The sequence below is a fragment of the Triticum urartu genome, chromosome 2, assembly GCF_003073215.2.
Source record: "Triticum urartu cultivar G1812 chromosome 2, Tu2.1, whole genome shotgun sequence".
NCBI classification, from domain to species: Eukaryota; Viridiplantae; Streptophyta; class Magnoliopsida; order Poales; family Poaceae; genus Triticum; species Triticum urartu.
In genome coordinates this window covers 114257156-114279400 of record NC_053023.1, presented here as the reverse complement: position 1 = coordinate 114279400, position 22245 = coordinate 114257156, and the positions used below count along the sequence as shown (strand labels likewise).

The following is a 22245-nucleotide window of genomic DNA, read 5'->3' as shown; positions in this document are numbered from 1 at the left end:
TGCAGCTCCACCTCATACCTTTTACCTTACCCATAAGCTTAAATAGTCTTGATCGCGAGGGTGCGAGATTGCTAAGTCCCCGTGGCTCACAGATACTTCCAAAACCAGCTTGCAGGTGCCGACGAGTCCGTGCAGATGACGCAACCAAGCTCAGGAGGAGCTCGTTGAAGATCTTGTCCTTTGTGTTGTTCCGTTCTAGTTGATCAGTAGTGGAGCCCAGTTGGGGTCGATTGGGGACCTTTGTCTCTTTTGGGGTTCTTCTTTTATTTTGGTTCCGTAGTCGGACCTTGATTGTATCTGGTTGATGTAATGCTTTATTCATGTAATTGTGTGAAGTGGCGATTGTAAGCCAACTATGTATCTCTTTCCCTTTATGTATTATATGGGTTGTGTGAAGATTACCTCACTTGCGACATTGCTTTCAATGTGGTTATGCCTCTAAGTCGTGCTTCGACACGTGGGAGATATAGCCGCATCGAGGGCGTTACAACCCATTATCTGGGATCGTGCCTGGACTCGCCAGAGGACATAGTTCGTCCGGGTGAGCGGCTCGGAGACGTTGTAGTTGAGGCCGGAGGAGACCGGAGCAGCAGAGGTAGACATGGCAGCGAGATGGGTTTTGGGAGATCGATGAGGAGAGGCTAGACGTGGTGGAAGAAACCTGCTTTGTATACCATGAAAGCAATAATGAAGTGTCTCAACCCCCTGATCGGGAGCCCGCGATGTTTATATAGATTGTAAACGTGAAGTACAAGTCAGTCCGTTGTTGTAACCGGACAGAATACAAGAGAGAGAGAGGAGATCGGGATAAAGGGAGTTGTAATAGGACATGAGATCTATCCCTAAATATTCAGGTGTAAGGCGCAAGACAGGAACCCTTGACGCCTCCACATTAACATGTTTAACAGATTGGAGATGAACAGATCACAAGCTTTTCGTGGAATTTTTTTTACTGAGTTTCTTTTTTGCTCCCCTCTACGCAGAGTCACCCCGACACTCAGGGCACTTCTTAGGGCATGTACAATGATGCTATCTTACAAGTGCGACACAGGATAATACTGAGATGGGGGAGAGAGAAATCATAAGAAAAGACTTGTCTTCTCTTATTTAAGAGGTGATCTTTTAGCCTCTTAAAGAAAAGATGATCTCTTAGCGCATATGTCTCACCACCTTTTAGGAATTGCTAATTATTAAAGATGAAGCTAAGAGATAACCCATTGTAGACATCATTTTATTGTCATCTCTAAATTACATGCAATGTTTAAGATAACATTGTCTTATCAACCATTGTACATGCCTTGAGCATTTGGTTCTCTTATCGATTTGCGCCAAATACATGTTGGCTCATTCTTGGTTCATTTTTGTAAGTTGAACTTCTTTATTATTTTAGATGATTTGGAGCGAAATTCATGGTCTTTGTACAAACAGTGCATCGTACCAAAAATCATGTTTTTGTAGGGGATACCAAATATCATGTTGAGAAAAACACATTAAAGGGAATTCATGAGAGTTAGTTGGATAGAATCAAAAATAAATTTTAAATATTACTGTAGTTAGCCAAAACAGGTGATTCGTATAAATGATTATGGGTTAAACAAATTTTTAGAGAAAAGTTATAATGAGTTTAGTTTTTACTCTTGTATCGAGAATCACATCGACATGGGTTTTTTAGCACCTGGATCTCTTTTTTTAGCACCTGGATCTCTTATCGATTTGCGCCAAATACATGTTGGCTCATTCTTGGTTCATTTTTGTAAGTTGAACTTCTTTATTATTTTAGATGATTTGGAGCGAAATTCATGGTCTTTGTACAAACAGTGCATCGTACCAAAAATCATGTTTTTGTAGGGGATACCAAATATCATGTTGAGAAAAACACATTAAAGGGAATTCATGAGAGTTAGTTGGATAGAATCAAAAATAAATTTTAAATATTACTGTAGTTAGCCAAAACAGGTGATTCGTATAAATGATTATGGGTTAAACAAATTTTTAGAGAAAAGTTATAATGAGTTTAGTTTTTACTCTTGTATCGAGAATCACATCGACATGGGTTTTTTAGCACCTGGATCTCTTTTTTTTAGCACCTGGATCTCTTATCGATTTGCGCCAAATACATGTTGGCTCATTCTTGGTTCATTTTTGTAAGTTGAACTTCTTTATTATTTTAGATGATTTGGAGCGAAATTCATGGTCTTTGTACAAACAGTGCATCGTACCAAAAATCATGTTTTTGTAGGGGATACCAAATATCATGTTGAGAAAAACACATTAAAGGGAATTCATGAGAGTTAGTTGGATAGAATCAAAAATAAATTTTAAATATTACTGTAGTTAGCCAAAACAGGTGATTCGTATAAATGATTATGGGTTAAACAAATTTTTAGAGAAAAGTTATAATGAGTTTAGTTTTTACTCTTGTATCGAGAATCACATCGACATGGGTTTTTTAGCACCTGGATCTCTTTTTTTTGGCTGAAAAACGTCAAAAATGAAATTGACCGGAGTGGGATTTGAACCCACGCCCTTTCGGACCAGAGCCTTAATCTGGCGCCTTAGACCAACTCGGCCATCCGATCAGCCGTGCTTTCTTTCCATTTCTACTTTATATATCCGCATGAAAAACGAAGCTCGCCGTGACCTCCTCTCCAAAAGAAACAGTGCGCGGCACAGACACACAAGACTTTTGGTGGATTGTGGCACCGGTGTTCGGGCACTCGTTTTTTTTACGGGAGTGTTTGGGCACTCTTGAATCAACATGACCCGTCGTCTCGGCGCAACCACTGAAAAAGGGCGTGCGATTTGGTACGCAGTCGCCGGCCTTCTTCACCCGTTAGTTGCTCCTTGACCCTGGAGTTGGCTAACCGAATTAACTGCTCATGCCCACCTCTGTCTCTGTGTGGGTACAGTCCTAGTCTCCTAGAGAGAGATTGGCATGAAGCAGACTGCTTTCGCTTTCCTTCACTGTTCTTGGCGTCAGTGTGGTTCTTGGTTGGTTGGTGCTCTAACTTGGTCATTCTTCTTCCCCCTCGTCTGCTACAACAAACAAACTTCTCCGACCACTCTGTCCCAAAGCCAAGGCGAGGGTGGTTAGGATCACGCACAAGCCATCCAGGATCACAGTCCGGAGGTACACCCAACAATCGGAGTTGAGTTGGACGGGCCCTGTTATTTTTCCTTTGCTTCAGCGCCGCAGTTCGTTGGCCTGCCCGAACAATTAACAGGTCAGGTGCAACCAAATCGCGCAGGCGACGTCAAACAGCCGATTCCCCGACCATTCGGTTAAGCAACCAACTTGAACTTGCTGACGAAGCATATAGAGAACTAAATAATACTACTATGCCACACGCGTACCACCGCCAGGAGCGAAATGAAATCTCTAGCACGCCTCTTCTTTTTCTCGGCAGACGTAGCCACTCCGAAGAACAGTGCTGCATAACGTAAAAAACGTCCACGTTGCTGCTAAACTATACGCATGTCGGCCAGCAGAGACAGTTACACGTTTGTTTAGTTGCCACATAGTAATGCACTTGGTACCTACAGTACGTATTACTGACCGATGCGACGAGAAGCCGTCCGTCTCAGCTCGAAAACAGCTCGCGAAAACGACGAGGTTATGGGCGCAGCGTAGTGTTTTGTGACATGCTAATCGGACGGGTTTGGCCACCTGTTACGATGCCCGATGTCACGGAGAAGCTGCGGTCAGCAGCCAAATTATTCGCCTAACCGGATAGCACTGGACGCTAGACACTTGGGCAGAAAAGGCGAATATATATCATGTAGAGTAAAAAGGAGGCGATGATCTCCCGCAAAAAAAAAGGAAGCGATGATAAAAAAATGTCGAAAAGGAAGAAAAGCGATGTTCAAGAAGGATACTGCTTAATCATGCTCCATCATCATGGCATGGTGCAATCACGGTGAGAACAACATGCACCTACTTTTAAGGAAAAGTCAGAGCAAACAAATGGTTCCATTCCATCCCTTGCAAAGGAGAAAAAGAAAGAACAATTCGTTTCTAAGGGCATGTACAATGGTTGACAAAATAGTTTTATCTTAAATCTTGCATGTAATTTAGAGATGACAAAAAAAATGTCTACGATGGGTCATCTCTTAGCCTTATCTTCAATAACTAGTTATTCCTAAAAACGTGATGAGACATATTGTGCTAAGAAATCATCTCTTGTCTTTTCTTAAATAAGATAAGACGAACTTTTTTTATGAGTTCTCTCTCCTTCACCTCATCATTTATCCTACATGATACTCCTAAAATAGCATCATTGTACATGCCCTAAGTACTTCTGCGCTCTAACTCACTGATTTACCACATGACACATGTGATATGCAATCTCAACTACTTAAAAAACTCACTAAATTTCCCCCAAAAATATCCAATGGCGCCCAGTGCCCTCTCCGTCTCTAGGTGCAACCATATCCCTCTTTCCCGAGATGGTTGTTCAGACCAGCGGCTTGACTTCCTCATCTCTGTGCAATCATACCCCTCATGATCTTTATATAAGAGCATCTACAACCGGACATGGCAAATCCGGCGCCCTATAAGACGGACGTGCCCGGGCGCGTCCACGGACAGTGGCCTGGCAGTCCCTAAATCCATGCATCCACAATCACGTTTCTCGTATTGGCACCCTATATCCATACAAATTCATGCAACGTAGTACATAGATCACCAAACAATCAGAATTGACAAGAAACGTACGTAAAAACCGATAACAAACGGGCATAATTCACATAAACATCCCAGATAGGCATAATTCACACAGTTCAACGATCCGACACATTCTAACTAGATACTAGAGCTAGATTATATACAAGGGGAGGGCCGAGCCTCACCACCTTCTCGCTGGCCCTTTCCCCTTCCGGTCGTCGGCGCTGCTATAGGCATCCGCAATAGGAGGTGGGTCGACGTCGGAGTCAGACTCGTTGGAGGAGGAGGAATCGGAGATGACGATGTAGCCTTGCAAATGCTGGACGATGCGGCCCTGCTTGCGCTTGAGCTTGGCCACCCTCGCTGCCTCCGCCGATGCCTCTCCGCCTTCCACTCGGACATCTCAATGCCGAACCGGAAGCTGCTTGGCATTGATCCTCCAGAGCCGTCGGGTGTCTGTCTCCGCCGTGGTCAGTGACCGACGGTACACCCACTGGAGGAGACGTTCCTCCTTGTCAAGCACCGGCATCACGCAGCGGCGGCGGGCGGACTACGCAGCCGCGTCGGACACGCCCCCATCTCCCTTGCCCCCTGCCTCTCGCGGCGGGCGACGCGTGCCTCCGACTCCGGAGTCTGCATGCACTGCGTCGGCGAAGCTGGCACTAGAACCCACCGCTACCCACGCGGAGCAGCGGCCGGAGGTGGACGAGGCGATCGGCGCCGGTTGGGCAGCCCTCACAGAACTGCGTGTGGGGTGGGAAGGGCCGGCGCCGGCGTTGGCGCTCCGGCGACGGGCGACAGGTGGCATCGCACCTGGCCCGGAGCTGCCGCCTGTATAGACCCGTGGGCACTCGAGCGCGATACGGAGCGCCAGCTCGTCCTCGTTTCCGGAGCTGCCGCCAGAGTGGTTGTCGGTGCTGGACATGCTCACCGACGCTAGGGATTGGACGGGTTCAGGAAAGGGGAGCGTTGGGGAGCGGAGCGGAGCGGAGTGAAGTGAGTTAGGAGTTTGCTCCGAAGGGGGGGTTTTATGAGGTCGGGGTGGGCCAGCGATGAGCCGGGATGATGTGGTAGGCGACCCGGGCCGCCTCATATCTGCCCTACATTTGGGCTGGATATGAAGGGTGCCGGTCAGCCCAGCCGTTTGTCCGCGGTTTGAGAGCTTTGGTTGGGTCAGTTTCTTGTGACCGGTCAGTGATCTAACGGCCTACCAGGATATTTGAGACGTGTTTGAGAGGTTCGTAGATGCTCTAAGCCTCTTTTCGAACATAGGGTAAACCCCAAGGTCCGATTCCTCGGATCGAATGGCGACAGAATTACATGGTCGTTCTCCTTTGCGAAGGCGCTATCTTGCTCGCTCGTGGCATCCACCGGTGTTAGCTTTTGCGATGTTGGGCGTCACATTGGTTCGACCTGCCTATGTAGTTTCGGGATTGGTAGGTTTCGTTGTTGTGTTACCTCCATTAGGGCTGAGCATTTCTTGTTCCTCTGTTCTAAACATCATGTTTATACCTTCTTGCGTCCGTGTCATGTGATGTATTTTTTTTGTACTCGTTTTTATTCCCTCTATCAATGAAACGATTCGCAAACTTTGCGTATCCGCAAAATAAAATCCCTAATTGATTGCATCGACTTGATGCCTGTTTCTGAAGCATCTTTGGATCCCTCTGGACCTCTTTTCAAGGAGAACGGCAGGGAATTGGAAGTTACTGTGGCCATGATGAAACCAGCCAGAAAAAAATGAAGGAGTGCTCGAGACCGAGGAGCACTCTGCACACGCATGCGAGCACCTGTATCAGTAATTGATTGCCAATCAGCAAAAGCGACCGCACGGACGGCAACGTCCCCGGCCGCGGCATGGGAGCCACGACGCGCAACACCACAAAAGAAGTGACCGCAACATCTTCCACTCACCTCTTCAACGTGTCATTGCGCATACAACACTTTCTCCCGCAAGGACACGCATCAGCTCAAGTGGCCATCTTCCCCAAATCTTCTTTTGTACTCCTTCCGTCCAGAAATATAAGTCTTTTTAAAGATTTCAATATGAACTACATACGGATGTATATAAACGTAGTTTAGAACGTGGATTTACTTATTTTGCACCGTATATAGTTCATTTGTAATCTTTAAAAAGACTTATATTTTAGAAACAGAGGGAGTAATATTGATAAGTTTTTGGTGTACGAATACAAGGATTCTTGATTTCAGCATTTCACTTATTCAAAACAGTATATATGTGCAGTAAATTCCCGTTTCACTCGAAGGCCATAGCTCTTTATCAATGAAAATGATACGCAGATTTTGCATATTCTTGATTGAAAAGAAGGTGAAAGCTATAGAAAAACACTGCAAGCATCTTTTCCTTTGACAAACAATATCTTCGTTCAGTCGTCTTATCAAGCTGATAAAACCGGACTGCTCAAAAATCTTGCCTCACTCCCAAAATGACGCTGCAAAAGGTGACACTGCTCGTGAAGGGATAATTAGTTTTTGCCTTTTCCGAGGAGTTTCTCAGCGTGCGAAGTGCACTTCTTAAAGCCCTCCCCCTTCTCCCTAATTCTAGCTTGCTGACAAATACACAATCCACTGGGGAAAAAAGGACATGTCAGCACTGAGAAAAAAGAAAAAGTAATACTACCAAGTAAACAAAAGCAGTGGGTGCAAAAGAGACCTTTTTCCGGAGCATAAGTTATTGGGCGTTGCAGCGGTGCTGCTGTGTTCCCAGTCCCAGAGCCTGCCTGCAGAGTGCAGACGGCCAGACGGGTGCTGCAGTGACCAACGCAGCAGCCATGACCACGACCACGACCAAGACCATGGGGAGGAGAAGAGGGGCTGCGGCCATTGGAGCGGCGCTGCTGTTCTTGGCCACCGCCTCCTTGGGGGCTCATGCCAACACCGACTCCAACGATGGTAAGCGAGTTGTATTATTACTTCTTGTACTCAATTTTATTTTCTTTTGGTTTGATTTTACTTCGGAAAACCAACAAACAATGCATTTCTTAGCTTGACTGAGTAGCAACGGATGGGGAAAAATCTGTGTTCTTGGTTCCTCCTCCCCCCCTGCTTTGGTCGGTTCACCTCAGTGCAGATAGGCCGCTTTTGGTGCCCATTCCTGGATTCCTGGAATTTTAGGTTTAGATGAGAGCAGGAAACCATTATGCTGAGGAGCTGCGTTTCGGCTCAGGAAAGAAAGCTGGAAGATTCATGGACCAAACGGTCTCATTCGACCCTTCCTTGCTTTATTCTTTTGGTCAATTTGGAGCTCTGCTTTGTTCATTGGCACCCCATAAACATTTTCCTTCGTTGGTGTGTCAGTTAACCGAACCAGAAAAAGATGTTCCTTTAGCTCTTCGTTTCTTCCTGCTGCTGCTCTTGGGTCCTTTCCTGGTGGCAATTTTAGGGTTCTTCCAGTTTGGGATGATCAAATAGCAGAGTTTTCAGAAGCTCTAATTTTCCTAAGATTATAAGTAATATTTTCCATTTTTCCAGTGGTGATGCTAGATTTGTGGCAAGTTCTAGATTTCTTGGTTTTATCCACCTAGATGTCTGACTTCAGCAGAGAGTTTCTGAAAAATTTAGTTCAGTTGTTCTTTTATGCCTGGTTTTGTGCGGGGTTGCAGACAGCTGCTCGTCCGAAAAAAATGTTTGTGTGATTGCCAAAAAAACCCAGCTCTTGGTTCTATTAATATTTCATTTGGTTCGAGAATCAAACTAGTCTTGATGAACATTTGGTTACAGAATAATGGGGATACCTTGTTAGACATGACTACTTATTTGCAAAAGTCAACTTCGAAATTGTCGATGGCACAGACAAGTTAAGTACAGTATTAGTATTTTCCAATTTGGAAGTAAGAAAGTTAAGTATGGTTCTGAAACGTACTATATAAAACTATCAGTGTTTACAAAATCTTTACTGACCAATTCCAGCATGCAGGAATGAACTAAATCATACATAACATCACTATCCTTCATACTATTACAACATTAGCAAGACAAGTTTGGTGTTATTTGGAAGCCGTACTATATATAAAATTAATAATTGTTTACAAAATCTTTAGTGGCCAATTCCAACACTCAGGAATGAACTGAATCATACATAACATCACTATCCTTCACACTATTACTCCCTCCGTTCCGAATTACTCCCTCCGTTCCTAAATACTTGTCTTTCTAGGCATTTCAACAAGTGACTACATACGGAGCAAAATGAGTGAATCTACACTCTAAAATATGTCTACATACATCCGTATGTAGTAGTCATTTGAAATGTCTACAAAGACAAATATTTAGGAACGGAGGGAATACTTGTCTTAGATTTGTCTAGATACAGAGGTATCTAGCACTAAAATGAGTCTAGATACCTCCGTATTTAGACAATTCCAAGACAAGTAATTCGGAACGGAGGGAGTACAACATTAGCGATGGAATGAGTAACCACATCTGCATTCCCATTAGACGAGTTAAGTATTGGTTCTGTGCAGAAGGAAATTTAAAGGAAATATTGCTACATAATGAACTAAACGATAATTTCCTTTTGCTTTTTTGTGTTGAAAAATACTTTCATTGGGAAGACCAAAGTAAGAACAAAACATCGTTACTCATTTATCTGAAATATCGATCCACAAGCATTACTGATTCTCCCAAAATTTGCATTTGCCTATGCAGTGACAGCCCTCAATGTCTTCTATACAACAATGAACCACCCACCCCAGCTGAAAAACTGGGTGTCACAAAATGGAGATCCCTGCGGGCAGTCGTGGCAGGGGATCACTTGCTCGGGTTCCAGAGTGACAGCAATGTGAGCTGAGATTCAGATGTGGTGTTTTTGCAAGTCACAACTGTTTATCCTTCTTATCTGATATTTATTTATCCTAATACCTGACAGAAACTTACCGGGCATGAGTCTTAACGGGACTTTGGGTTACAATATGAACCTACTGACTGCACTAGTTCAGCTGTTAGTGAGATCTCTCTCATCCCAAACATCAATGCCCTCTCACCAAAAACAAGTTTTGATCTAGTTTAGTTCTGTGCAGTGATATGAGCAATAATTATCTTGGAGGCAGTGACATTCCCTATAATCTTCCTCCAAATCTCGAGAAATTGTAAGTAGTACTTCTATGTGCAACTCAAGCTGCTCTTATCTATATGCGGAACAATCTTTTAGTTCTTACAGAGAACTTGATCTGCAGAAATCTTGCTGGAAATCACTTCACTGGAACCACACCATACTCTATTTCCCAAATGGTCGCACTTAAGGATTTGTAAGTTACTTATCTCTGATAAGTCGATGTATCAGCTGACTTTCTTTGTCTTTTTTTTTTCTGGTACGATCTGACCAAATTATTTTAATTTCTCCGTTGCAGAAATCTTGCTCATAACCAGCTCTCAACCATCAGTGATATGTTTAACCAGCTCACCAACTTAACAACAATGTGAGTGATTTTCTGTTTGAGCAGTAAGCTGCCAAGCTAGTGAAAAAACTGAACCATTAATTCATTTCACTCAGGGATATCTCATTCAACACATTTTCTGGTAATATTCCACAAAGCTTCAACTCTATAACAAGTTTGAAAACACTGTGAGTACATTGTTTTGTAATGTTTCTGCATCAATTTGTTTCATCAACAAGAATAAAGTCCATATGTTGATTACAAATGTAATATCTCCTCTTGCCAGTTATCTGCAGAACAACCAATTCAGTGGCACGATAGATGTCCTTGCCAATCTTCCTCTTACTGACTTGTGAGTTGATATATCCACAACCTTTTCTAATTCACGGTTGAATCGTCTTATAAATGCAACATTCGATCATTCTTGCAGAAATGTCGCGAACAACCAATTCACGGGCTGGGTCCCTGATAAGCTAAAGAAAATAAGGAGTCTACAGTAAGCAGTTTTACTACAATTGTCATGGTTTGGCTGATATAAGCATGTAGAATGGAATCACAGTTAGTACTCCACTCCTTTCGTAGGACAACTGGAAACTCATTTAGCAATGGTCCCGCGCCACCACCCCCACCAGCTACAAATCCAACGCCAACGCCAACGCCAACGCCTCAACGCCCTGCTCTTCCAAGTAGTAATGACAACAATGGCCCATCCAACAGCGGCAGCAAACACTCCAAACTACAAGGTGGTGCAATAGCTGGAATTGTTATATGTTTGCTGGTTCTTGGTGCAATGTTTGCATTCTTTGTGATCAAGAGGAAATCTTGGAAGTTGTCCCGAGGACAAGACCCCGAACAGAAAGAACCTCTAAGTCCCCTTGCTTCAGGATTTAAACGTAAGCGTCATTGCCTCTGAGTTCCACATGGTCATCTTACTACAGTTCTCTAGCACAGGAATAAATTATTCAACCTTCCTTTTCCAGTGAATTGTGCATTTCCTTACTTCTTTACTCACAATTTCCATTTTGTAAGGTGTTCTCTCTTAAAGTCAAAACTATATTTTTCAGAGATGAAGTCCATCAAGATCATCTCAACAACTGGCAAGGATCAATTTCAAAAGACTGTTTCAATGAGCTTAAAACCTCCAACAAAAATTGACTTGCACAAGTCCTTCGATGAAAATGATCTCACACCCAAGTTTGTTACAAGGAAGATAAGTTTGTCTTCCATCAAAATACCTGCATACACAGTTGCCGACCTGCAGATAGCAACAGGAAGCTTCAGTGCTGACCATTTCATCAGTGAGGGATCATTTGGACGTGTTTTCAGAGCACAATTCAATGATCAGAAGGTGCTTCCCCAATTACTTGATATCCATTATTTCCCGGATTAAACATATCATTCATGCCATCATACATATCATTCATATCTTGTCCTACTAAACATCTACAGTATGGGGATTTTATCTGTCATAAATATTTCTCATCAAACTATACCTGCTTCAAAATGTGTCCATGTAATAGCACGAAAGTTTGTTGTATGCATGGGAATACCCAATCTATGCTTGCATCGTTGCAAAATGCTGTTGTCTGATTTTATGGTGCTAATTGGGTTCAACAATCTCATTTCATTAACCATGACTTGATGTTGAATAAAGTCCCCTTGCTACTATTGCATTCTCATCATCTTCTGGTGTTTTCAGGTCCTGGCTGTAAAGAAAATCAACTTTTCTGCATTCCCAGGCCATCCTTCTGATTTGTTCATTGAGTTGGTTGCAAATATTTCAAGGCTAAATCATCCAAACCTTGCTGAGTTAGTTGGCTACTGTTCAGAGCATGGGCAGTGCTTGTTGGCATATGAATTCTATCAAAATGGTTCTCTGTGTGACTTACTTAACCTGGTGGATGATCAAAGCAAACCGCTGTCCTGGAATAGCCGTGTAAAGATTGCTCTTGGATCTGCAAGGGCATTAGAGTAAGTGGAACATGCCTGTCAACCCTTCGTGTTAATCTGGAATTAAAAATTCATGTCAATGACAATGGGAATTCTGCAGATACCTTCATGAGACATGTTCGCCATCTGTGATCCACAAGAATTTCAAGTCATCAAACATTTTACTGGATAATGAGCTGAACCCCCACCTTTCGGATTCTGGTTATGGAGATCTTATTCCTAACCAGGAATTCCAGGTAATGACGTGCACTATATCCTCAGACTTCCTGACAACCTGCCATGAATATCATACAATTTAATATTAATCATCAAAGAAAATACTAGGATTATTTGCCATTTTGCAGCTGAAATGCTGCATGTTATCATTTTGTTTATGTCATCCATAATTAAGTGTTTCACATAGCATGATGCTAATTTAATATGGATATTAGTGGAGCAAACATGAGTTGCTGTTCAACTATTACTTGTTAGTTGGATGCAAGGCTAGACAGTATCTGATCAAACAAGTGAGATGATACTGAGTTTGGTGTTCTGCATATTTCGCAGTGCAAATGCTAATGATCATAATTTAGGGGCAAGCATTTCTGTCAATAATTACTTACAGAGCATCAATTCCAGGATTCGGAAGAAAACTCAGGATATAGGGCACCTGAGGTAGCCATGTCTGGCCAATACTCACTGAAGAGCGATGTATATAGCTTCGGAGTAGTCATGTTAGAGCTCCTCACTGGCTGCAAACCTTTCGACAGGTACGCACCGCAATCAAATACTACTGCACCATCCATCATCTTTTCCTGAAATTGTTTCTGAAGTCCCCCAGGAATATTCATGCAACTCCCTGTAAACTGTAATAAGAACATGTAGCCCACTGAAGTCTACTGAACTTCCAGTTACTGTCTGAAATGAATCACTGCAGGTCCCGACCACGATCCGAGCAGTCGCTGGTCCGATGGGCCGCCCCGCAGCTGCACGACATCGACGCGCTGGACCAGATGGTTGATCCGGCACTCCAGGGGCTGTACCATTCCAAGTCCCTGTCCCGCTTCGCCGACGCGATTGCCCTTTGTGTGCAGGTGCATTCCATAACACCTCCTCTTGCAGTTCTCATGTGTCTCTGAATTTTTTTTTTGCCACACCGCTGACGCTTGTCCTGAAACCTGAGCAGGCCGAGCCAGAGTTCCGGCCGCCGATGTCCGAGGTCGTCCAGTCGCTGGTCCGGCTCGTGCAGCGGGCGAACATGACCAGGATGTCCAGCGGCGACAGCTACACCCGGCGCGACGGCGAATCCGGCGACTACGCGGTATAGGCGTTGCTAGTTGCTACGCTGTTGTACATACGCCTGAAAGTATTCAGAGAGCTTTTGGCAAGTAGTAGAGCCTGTACAAATTTACAGTTTTGTTGCCGAGTCTTAGGGGTTATTCTTGTTCATCAATCATCCGTCCCAGCAGCAGAGAGTAGACGCTGTCCTCTGTATCTGGGCAGTAGTAGTAAGTATCCAGTGTCAATTTTCTGCCGCGTTACGATTCTTCTTTGAAAGAAAAATTCCTTGTGCGATTGAGACGGCGATAGTAAGCATCCACTGGATTGCTGCGTGCCTTTGTAACTTTTTTTTTTTTTTGCGAATGTGTCTTTGTATCATTCTGACGGCCACAATATCAGCTTGTAACACCTTGATCTGTAGACGCATGGGCGCGATCAGAAACTAGGCGCGATGATGTGAACGAACAGCGAAATGAACCTCTCTAGTGGAACCACCCAGCATCATCCGCTTGATACAAGGATGCCTGAAACTGGCAAGAAGAAAATTTCTGCATACCATGATTGCTTACTGATCGACGGTGACAACCACTGGCCACCACGACGAAGGGCGGGTGTCCTGCGTACACGCCGCCGGCCGAGGGAAGGAAAGAGCTCGCCGGCGTTTCCCCACGAGCCACGATCCATCTGTTGGCGCACGTTCCTCACCGATCATGTGTGTGTGGGCTCAGCGGTCGCCCAGCTCGTGCGCCCCCTTGGGCATGATGGGCTGTTTGGGCTGTCGCCTGTACGTAACAAGCCCAGCCAGCGCTCCCGGTAGGTAGGGGTAGCCGATGATGCGAGTAAACAAATCTGAACCCAGCAAAGCAGCATCCCCCGCCGGCCGCCGCCAAAAGCACATCACCCCCCTCACCCGGCCGAGCGACCGACGGTACCACCAACCAACCTCCGCCGCCCGCCTGGCCTCGAAAGACCAGCACGGCGGTGCGTCCCTCGCCTGCATCCCCAGGTACGCTTGTGTGTGCCTCTCTCTCCGACTTCCACTACGCCGCAGATTTAGTTTAGCTCCAAAGTACAGCAAGCAGATTTCGCCGCAGCTGACGCGGCCGAGCAGATTCACTCCGCAGGGCATCGACCACGGGGATCCCTCCGCACGGCAGGGAAGAGGTTGATGTGAAAGAGAATCTAATCAGCAAGGCTAGTCCTGGCTCGCATGCTCCAACATGCTCCATGCTAAGGAGACACTGAGGAAGATGTACTCAGTCGCCAAGGGCTACTACTGCGGGGGCCTAGCCGCTCCCAGTCCGTTTCCAGGTAGCGCTTCCTTCCAAGCACGAATCTGTTCCCCAGCCCCTTTACATTCCAAATCAAAGATAGTCTAGTTCTAAATGGTTCCCTCTTGAATGTACCAGCAGCGTTGGATCTCAGGCATTCCCTCAGCTCGTCAAGGAAAGCGCCGGGTTTTGTTAACCCATGCAGGGCCCGTTCATATGCACACATCGCGGGAAGATCTGCCGACCAAGAGATTGTGATTGCCCTGGGAAGCAATGTGGGGGATAGGATCAGTTCGTTTGACAGGGCGCTGCGGCTGATGAAAGACTCGGGCATAAAGATCACCAGACACGCCTGTCTGTACGAGACCGCCCCTGAGTATGTGACGGACCAGCCGCGGTTCCTCAACTCCGCTGTTCGGGGCACCACCAAGCTGGGGCCTCATGATCTGCTCAAGAAGCTGAAGGAGATCGAGAGGGATATAGGGCGGACCGCCGGGATAAGGTACGGCCCAAGGCCGATCGATCTGGATATTCTCCTGTATGGCGACTCCCAGATCAGTACCGAGACCCTGACTGTGCCACATGAGCGCATCCATGAGAGACAATTCGTTTTAGCGCCTCTTGTTGACCTTCTAGGGTCCTCGGCTGACGATCCTATGGAGAAAAGCTGGCACTCCCTCTCGAAGTGCAGCGGTGGGTTCTTTGATGTGTGGAACGAGCTTGGTGGTGAATCTTTAACTGGGACACAAGGTATCAAGAGGGTTATGGCTGTTGGAAATCGTCTGTTGGATTGGAGTGAGAGGACCCTTGTCATGGGGGTGCTTAACTTGACGCCGGACAGCTTTAGTGACGGAGGTAAGTTTCAAGAAGTGGAGGCTGCTGTTGCTCAGGCCAAGTTGTTGATATCAGAAGGCGCGGACATAATTGATATTGGTGCTCAATCCACCAGGCCCTCTGCAACAAGACTATCTGCAAGTGAAGAACTTGAGAGGCTGGTCCCTGTTCTGGATGCAATCGTCAAAATCCCCGAGATGGAAGGGAAGCTGATCTCAGCAGACACATTCTACGGACAAGTTGCTGCTGAAGCTGTAAAGAGAGGAGCCACCATGATTAATGATGTGTCTGGCGGACAGCTTGACCCAAGTATTCTTGAAGTTGTAGCTGAACTTGGAGTTCCATATGTTACCATGCACATGAGAGGTGATCCATCAACTATGCAGAGTGAACAGAATTTACAGTATGATGATGTCTGCAAAGAAGTTGCTTCTGAGTTATATACACGGTTAAGAGAAGCAGAGTTGTCTGGAATTCCTTTGTGGAGGATAGTTCTTGATCCCGGCATTGGGTTTTCCAAGAAACTCAGACATAATCTTGAAATAATCAAGGGCTTGGGATCCATTAGAAAAGAGATGGGTAAAGTGAGTTTAGGTGCTTCACATGTGCCAATATTACTTGGACTCTCAAGAAAAAGTTTCTTAGGTGAAATATGCAATCGTGCCGATCCAGTTGAGAGAGATGCAGCTACAGTTGCTGCTAATGCAGCTGGGATTAGGAATGGTGCTAACATATTAAGGGTTCATAATGTTGGATATGGCGTGGATGCTGCAAAAGTCTCTGATGCATTGCGCATGTAAAAAGTACACCGCCAGAATAGAATTGAGACCAGTCTCCAGTTTTGTACAAGAAAATGATGATGTAGATTTGTAGAGTAGTTACTATCACATCATTGGCTTCTCAACTCATACCTTATATACCATATTGAGTGTATCATCACTTAATAAAGCAATAAAAGCTTCTATAACTTTTGTAGTAAACCAAAGATGTACATTTTCTTGCGCCGGCTACTTCCTAGAATGTAAAGGTAAACTCTCAACTCAGATCATCCAGAGAATAACCAAGAAAAAGAAGTTGTAAAGGCTTCTACTGAGTTTTCTGCGTAATTTGTTATGCAAAACTATCATATAATTTATTTTAATTCAACAAAATCCAATGGATTTTGTCATTTTTGGAATTTTAAGTTGTTTCAGGTCCTTTGTTTTTGCACCTTTAGACTGTTATTAGTTCACATATGCTATGCAAATTTTATTCCAGCTTGCTTTTCCGTGACACTTGTCTTTGTGACTCCTTATTTTTGTTTTGATCTTGTTGTACCAAATGAGGAAACTCATGCATTGCAAGTGCCGTATGATATTACTGGGCTTCAAGGGCTGGTCTGTGATCTATTTTTTCCCCGAGGGTTTAATATTGAGACCTTCTGTGATATACTTTGCCTGAAATTGTCTACTCGAAAGCATCATTTGTTGCCACAGAGTTGATTTCCATCTCTCATGCAGTTTTCTGGGTTTTATCAAACTTCTTGTGACTCCCTATATGTGTTTTGATCTTGTTGTACCTGATGAAGAAACTTATGCATTGCAAGTGCCGTATGACATTACTAGGCCCCAAAGCTTGGTCTATGATCTAACCAGTTTTCTGAGGGTTTTATTGTCTAGATGCGAGGCCTCTGTAATGCACTTTATTTGGAATTCTCCAGCTGAGAGCATCATTGTTGCTACAGAGTACGTTGGCATCTCTAGCTTTTGGAGGTTTTAAATGAACTTCTTGTTGTGACTCGTTATTTGTGTTTTGATCTTGTTGTACCCAATGATGAAACTCATGCATTGCAAGTGCCGTATGACATTACTAGGCTTCAAGGCTTGGTCTATGATCTAACCAGTTTTCTGAGGGTTTATTATGTGATTGTGAGACCTTTGTAATGTACTTTGCTTGGATTTGTCTGCTTGAGAAAATCATTTGTTGTTTACAGAGTTGATTTCCATTATAGCGGAGGCTTCTAAAAATAGTTCTGGTTGGTTTATGATCCAATGAGGAAACTTATGCATTGCAAGTGCTGTATGACATTACTAGGCCTCAAGGCTTGGTCTATGATCTAACCAGCTTTCTGAGGGTTTTATTTTCTAGATGCAAGACCTTTTTACTGCTTTTCGCATGGAATTTTCTACTTGAAAGCATCATCTGTTTCTATACAATTGTTTTCCACCTTGGCATTTTTAGTTTTAAATCTTAACTGCTTCCTAATAATTAAAAAGTTTACCTGTGATTCGCTTCTTGTGCATTTTTGTTCCTCCTGTGTCCACTGATGAAACCTTAAGAACTGCATGCTGGATCATTATACCGCCATAGAACATGGCTTGTCCATGATATCAGTGCAGGTTTGGCAAGGGCTTGCCCCTTTTATACTATTGGGCACTTGTTAGCATATTTTGTACAGATTTGTTGTGTAAATTGAAGCTATTCCAGCTTGCCGGCAATCCTGTTCTACTCAATGAGGAAATTCATGCATCGCAAGTGCCGTATGACATGCCCTCAAGGCTTGGTCTTTGATTTAACCTGATTTCTGAGGGCTTTATTATTGTTTAAATGCATGACCTTTTTAATATGTTTTTTTTGTTTTGGAACTGTCTACTTGGGATCGTCATTTGTTCCTACAAGATTGACTTCCACCTTTCGTACATATTTCGCTTTTGAATATCCATAGGTGGCTTCTTGTGCATTTCTGTTCCTGCCATGCTCACCGATGAAACCATATGAACTGCCAGTGCCTGATGGTTACAGTCATGTCAATTGTATTGATGCAGGATTTAAAAACCGACCAGTTTTCTACCGGCTTTGAAGGATCTCCATGTGTGGCTCCTGTGCCATTTTTATCCCTGGCCACTGCTGAAATCGCAAGTAACTGCAAGTGTGGGATGATCATTGCTAAAGGAAACCCAATCAGTGATTCAAGTCAGGTTTTCGAGGCCTTGTCTTCTCTAGATGTATTGGACTTCCCTGTCAAATGATTATATATATGCCTCAAGGACTCTTATTCTTGACACGCTGTTCTGTGCCATGTATATTTTTCCTTGGGAGTTGTTCATAAGGTGCAATGGCACAATGTGCTCGATTTGCTAAGAGGCTTTGTTTTCCTTCCCTGAAGTACAATCATCATCTAAATAGTTGAGCGTGAAAAAGTCAGAAGGAAATTTGAAAATCATCAGCCAAAGTTCTCAAAAACGCTGTCTGTACAAGAGCTTAAAAATCATGTGGAATCTTGTCAAATGTTAAGTATCAGTTCATGTTCTGAATGTTCCAAGAGCTCGTCTACTGAAATTATGTGCTTTACTATTGCTCCGTCGGTTGACTAATGACTAGTTGCTCTGGAGCAAGAGTCAGAGGAGAACACGAGAGATGCGATCTTGACCGTACACAGGCCATCGATCGACGGCCGGAAACCGCCCAGCGACACTCCGCGTTCCCCTTCCGCTCTCGCGCATCTGGGATCGAGCAAGACAATAATCCTGTCGCCGTCGTCGACTCCCAAATTACCACCTCGCCCCCAATCGTCTTCGGTTCAGATCGGCGTCCCAGATCGTCGGAGCATCGGATTCGCGGCGAGCCGACGGCGAAGACCATGGAGACGCCGCCGCCGTTCCAGGAGTCGGCCCACTGCGACGTCTGCCGCTGCACCTTCTCCACTTTCCGCCGCCGCGTACGCGTCCTCCCCCTCCCTCCCTCCCTCTCATCCGTGCAGAGATTCTCTTCGTTTGGCCGCGTCCCTGATCTCTGACTGATTTGACGCTCTCGCAGCACCACTGCCGCAGCTGCGGGAGGACGCTCTGCCACGAGCACTCTTCGTACCACATGGTAGGGAACCTCAAAACTGAGCAAGTTTGTGAGTGTAGGGAGTCAAGGGTTCCCAAGCTTGCTTGATTAAACTCTTTGCTTCGATTGGTTCCAGGCCCTGCCGCAGTACGGGATATACACGGACGCCAGGGTCTGCTACGAGTGCTTCAACAAATCATCATCCAGGTAGCTTAGCTCACTAGTTTGCTACAATCTGATGAATCTGACCGCGCAAACACTGACTATGTTTGGTCTGGATATAAACTGAATTTTTGTCTATCTTCCCGTGCGATGTTGCAGACGCGGGGGTGTTGATAACGCGAGTTCTGCCGGGAGCGTTTCGGGTGCTGCAGACTCCTTTTCAGGGCTGAATTTGGATAAAGATGATGATTCGTTGCCCACGAGAAGTTCAGCGGTTCAGACTCCAGTTGCCGTTATCGAGTGCAAATGCGGGATGCCTTTGTGCATATGCGAGGCACCAAAACCTGAACCTGTGCCTGTAAAGGTTGACGACAATCCGATCCATTTAATCGATTGTTGTAGGTGTATATTAACATAATTATTCTTATGTACCAGAATATCAGTGCCGCTTCGTCAACTGCACAATCAAACCCAAAGCCTAAAAAACCTTCTAGCAACCAGCAGTCATCTGAATCAAGCTCGAAGAAGGCTTCAGCTACTTCCAGCAGCAACTCAAGGTTCGGTAGACTTGTCATGTTCTGGCATTGTTAAGAGGAATTCTAACTTATTGTCATATATGTCTCTCGTAATCTTCGTAGTATGCTTTTGCACTATGTGATCAACTTTGTTTGGCAAGATCTATTGCATATTTTGGTCATTATCTTAAATGCCAGGACCTATACATTCTTTGTAATATGAAGATTACATATGTGCATTAGGCACAAGCATTTTGCCTGTAGCTGACCTTCTCATCTCTGTGTCCTGATTGTTGTTATTCCAGCTCATTCTTAAATCTTGGCCTGATGAGCAACGACAGCAATGATAAGACTCCGTCTGACTATGAAGTTACTGGAGAGGTAAGCTTAGGAACAGCTCAATAGTGCTCATTTTCTGTTTCTTTATTCAACCCATCAGGTACTTGCGATATCTCTGGCCTGGCATTCTAGGAGTTTTCTGTTAAAAATCCAATCTTCATTCCTTTTTAGGGACTGAGAGAAGCGATTAAGGGTGGGGATATTAAAGCTGTGAAGAAACTTCTTAGCCAGGTACTGTTTCTAGCTTTTCTCTCGTTTTATTTTTATCTACTTGTTTTTTACAATTACATTGCGCAGGGAGTCGATTCTAACTACTGCGACAAGCAAGGATTCACTTTGCTACATTTGGTATGTGGTTGTTTTACCAACTCCCTCGTGGTCAACTTATATTTGCACATCATTGTACCATTTTGTGTAGCCGTTTGCTTATAAATGTTCGGTCCTACAAGGGAAACACCATTTGCGATGTAAAGGCCAGAGCACACCCATGCATCTGAATGATATAAAACACGTGTGCACTAATACTGAAATGAGATGTATCTGCTGATAAATTAAGTATCCAAAGATTCACTTGACCAGATTACATTGCCTTCTCTGGAACTGTTGCTTCTGTATGTGCCAAATACAGATGATATCCCCCCCACAATTAAGAACCCCTTTGCACGCCAACATGATTACTTATCCTGTTCATTTTTTTAATAATTTAGTGGTGCACATGCTTTATTGTGCTACAGAAGATTGTTGCGTTTGGCACATACATATAGAAACGAGCAAATCACCATCTACTGAACATCTATCTGCCTATGGACAATCGCAGGCTGCGCTATTTAACCAGACTGAGATTGCTCTTATTCTCATGGATAGTGGAGCCAATATTCAACGCAAAAATGGGCAAGGTTGGTTGCTTTTACTATCTGAGGCAGTTTTATCATGGATAGCATATATTGCTCAAATACTGTACATTGTCGAGTTCCTAAAGTTGATTTATAATCTTCTTAAGCACAAAAGTTTCTTTCATCAACATGTTCCTATCCGATCTACCAATCCACTGAATTAATATTGATACCGTCGAATGTTCTTTACACACATATTCGTGCAGTTCAAACCAAAATACGAGCTAGCATGGACAAAAGGAAGAGTTTAATTGGATTGCAAGGCTCTTTGGTGGCTTTGATGTTTTTTATGCTTTTGTATTCTGTCAACTACTATAAGTTGTGACGGAATAAAAGCCTATCTCCACGGGCTTTTCCAGACAGCCTTGCAAAGTTAGCTGGAAAGAACCTAGCTAACAGCATATATGCAACATTTTAGCTTTTAGCTTGTAGATAGAAGTAGATAAGCTAAAATACTATATACATCCACACTTGATATACAATAGAATGATTGCTCTAAAATACTATATACATCCACACTTGATATACAATAGAATGATTGCTCTAGATTACTTCGTTCTGAATGCTACTTTTAATCATCAATAGTGCTGTGCCCAAATGACGGTGACAGAATCGATAACTTTGATGAACTTTTTGAGCAGGGGAAACTCCTTTGGATTGTGCCCCGCCCATGCTGCAGTACAAAATGCGGCAGAGGGTGGAAGAGCTTGCTGCGTCACAAAGACCTGTATGAGGGAGATGGTCTCTGTTTGGGCCTTTCTGCTGGCCTCCCATCTTTCGACGTGCCGAAGACGGTTATCTGCTCCTGAGTGATTGCAAATAAACCGCTTGAGGGGGTTCGGTGATTCATTTAGGTATCACAGCATCGTCGTGTATTAATGCTGGAATCTCACAGGGAGTGGTCTTTTGCTCCTGAATAAGTTATGCTGCCCAATCTTCATAATTTCTTCTTGTATTTATGTTTCGACATCATGACTTCTTCCCCAGATCCATTGTATACTACTAATACTACTCCCTGGCGCCCATGTTGAAAAAGTAAATGACGTTTCTGGCATTATTGATATGTTGCCAAACACAACAAAGTTTTAGCCAATATTTCCTCTCGCGAGATGGTACTTTGTTTGTGAACGCGAGGAAGCATATAATATTACG

At 44.2% G+C, this 22245-nt stretch overlaps 2 protein-coding genes and 1 non-coding gene across 5 annotated transcripts; 2 read left to right on the top strand and 1 right to left on the bottom strand.

The window, feature by feature from the left end:
• Positions 1-2498: 2498 nt before the first annotated feature.
• Positions 2499-2579, bottom strand: TRNAL-AAG. The gene has a single exon. It is a non-coding gene; the product is annotated as a tRNA-Leu (tRNA).
• Positions 2580-7305: 4726 nt separating this feature from the next.
• LOC125536221 (folate synthesis bifunctional protein, mitochondrial-like) lies at positions 7306-18512 on the top strand. Of its 3 annotated transcripts, XM_048699403.1 has the most exons (17): positions 7306-7576; positions 9332-9464; positions 9552-9623; positions 9703-9771; positions 9859-9930; positions 10033-10101; positions 10176-10247; positions 10346-10411; positions 10490-10555; positions 10642-10952; positions 11124-11407; positions 11759-12030; positions 12110-12245; positions 12628-12758; positions 12926-13082; positions 13175-13298; positions 14679-18512. In XM_048699403.1, exons 1-17 carry the CDS (start codon positions 7456-7458, stop codon positions 16172-16174), a joined length of 3651 nt encoding a protein of 1216 aa, XP_048555360.1. In that variant the 5' UTR covers positions 7306-7455; the 3' UTR covers positions 16175-18512. The 3 variants fall into 3 exon arrangements, with proteins under 3 accessions (XP_048555360.1, XP_048555359.1, XP_048555358.1); XM_048699402.1 differs by lacking the exons at positions 7306-7576; positions 9332-9464; positions 9552-9623; ... (11 more) ...; positions 12926-13082; positions 13175-13298 and adding exons at positions 14090-14275; positions 14381-14580 and having other exon boundaries at positions 14682-18512; XM_048699401.1 differs by lacking the exons at positions 7306-7576; positions 9332-9464; positions 9552-9623; ... (11 more) ...; positions 12926-13082; positions 13175-13298 and adding exons at positions 14090-14275; positions 14381-14580.
• Positions 18513-18842: 330 nt separating this feature from the next.
• LOC125536222 (vacuolar protein sorting-associated protein 27) lies at positions 18843-22188 on the top strand. The gene is made up of 10 exons (XM_048699404.1): positions 18843-19071; positions 19170-19226; positions 19321-19391; positions 19506-19710; positions 19782-19903; positions 20167-20242; positions 20372-20431; positions 20498-20548; positions 21018-21096; positions 21735-22188. Exons 1-10 carry the CDS (start codon positions 18994-18996, stop codon positions 21824-21826), a joined length of 891 nt encoding a protein of 296 aa, XP_048555361.1. The 5' UTR covers positions 18843-18993; the 3' UTR covers positions 21827-22188.
• The last annotated feature ends 57 nt before the right edge of the window (positions 22189-22245 follow it).

Excerpts from the sequence above, each read along its gene's own strand:
- LOC125536222 (XM_048699404.1), top strand. The coding sequence starts at position 18,994 with ATGGAGACGCCGCCGCCGTTCCAGGAGTCGGCCCACTGCGACGTCTGC. Across the intron at positions 19,711-19,781 it reads CTGAACCTGTGCCTGTAAAG|AATATCAGTGCCGCTTCGTC; the intron begins GTTGACGACAAT and ends CTTATGTACCAG. Across the intron at positions 20,549-21,017 it reads GATTCACTTTGCTACATTTG|GCTGCGCTATTTAACCAGAC; the intron begins GTATGTGGTTGT and ends GGACAATCGCAG.
- LOC125536221 (XM_048699403.1), top strand. The coding sequence starts at position 7,456 with ATGACCACGACCACGACCAAGACCATGGGGAGGAGAAGAGGGGCTGCG. Across the intron at positions 9,624-9,702 it reads CTGACTGCACTAGTTCAGCT|TGATATGAGCAATAATTATC; the intron begins GTTAGTGAGATC and ends AGTTCTGTGCAG. Across the intron at positions 10,412-10,489 it reads AATCTTCCTCTTACTGACTT|AAATGTCGCGAACAACCAAT; the intron begins GTGAGTTGATAT and ends TCATTCTTGCAG.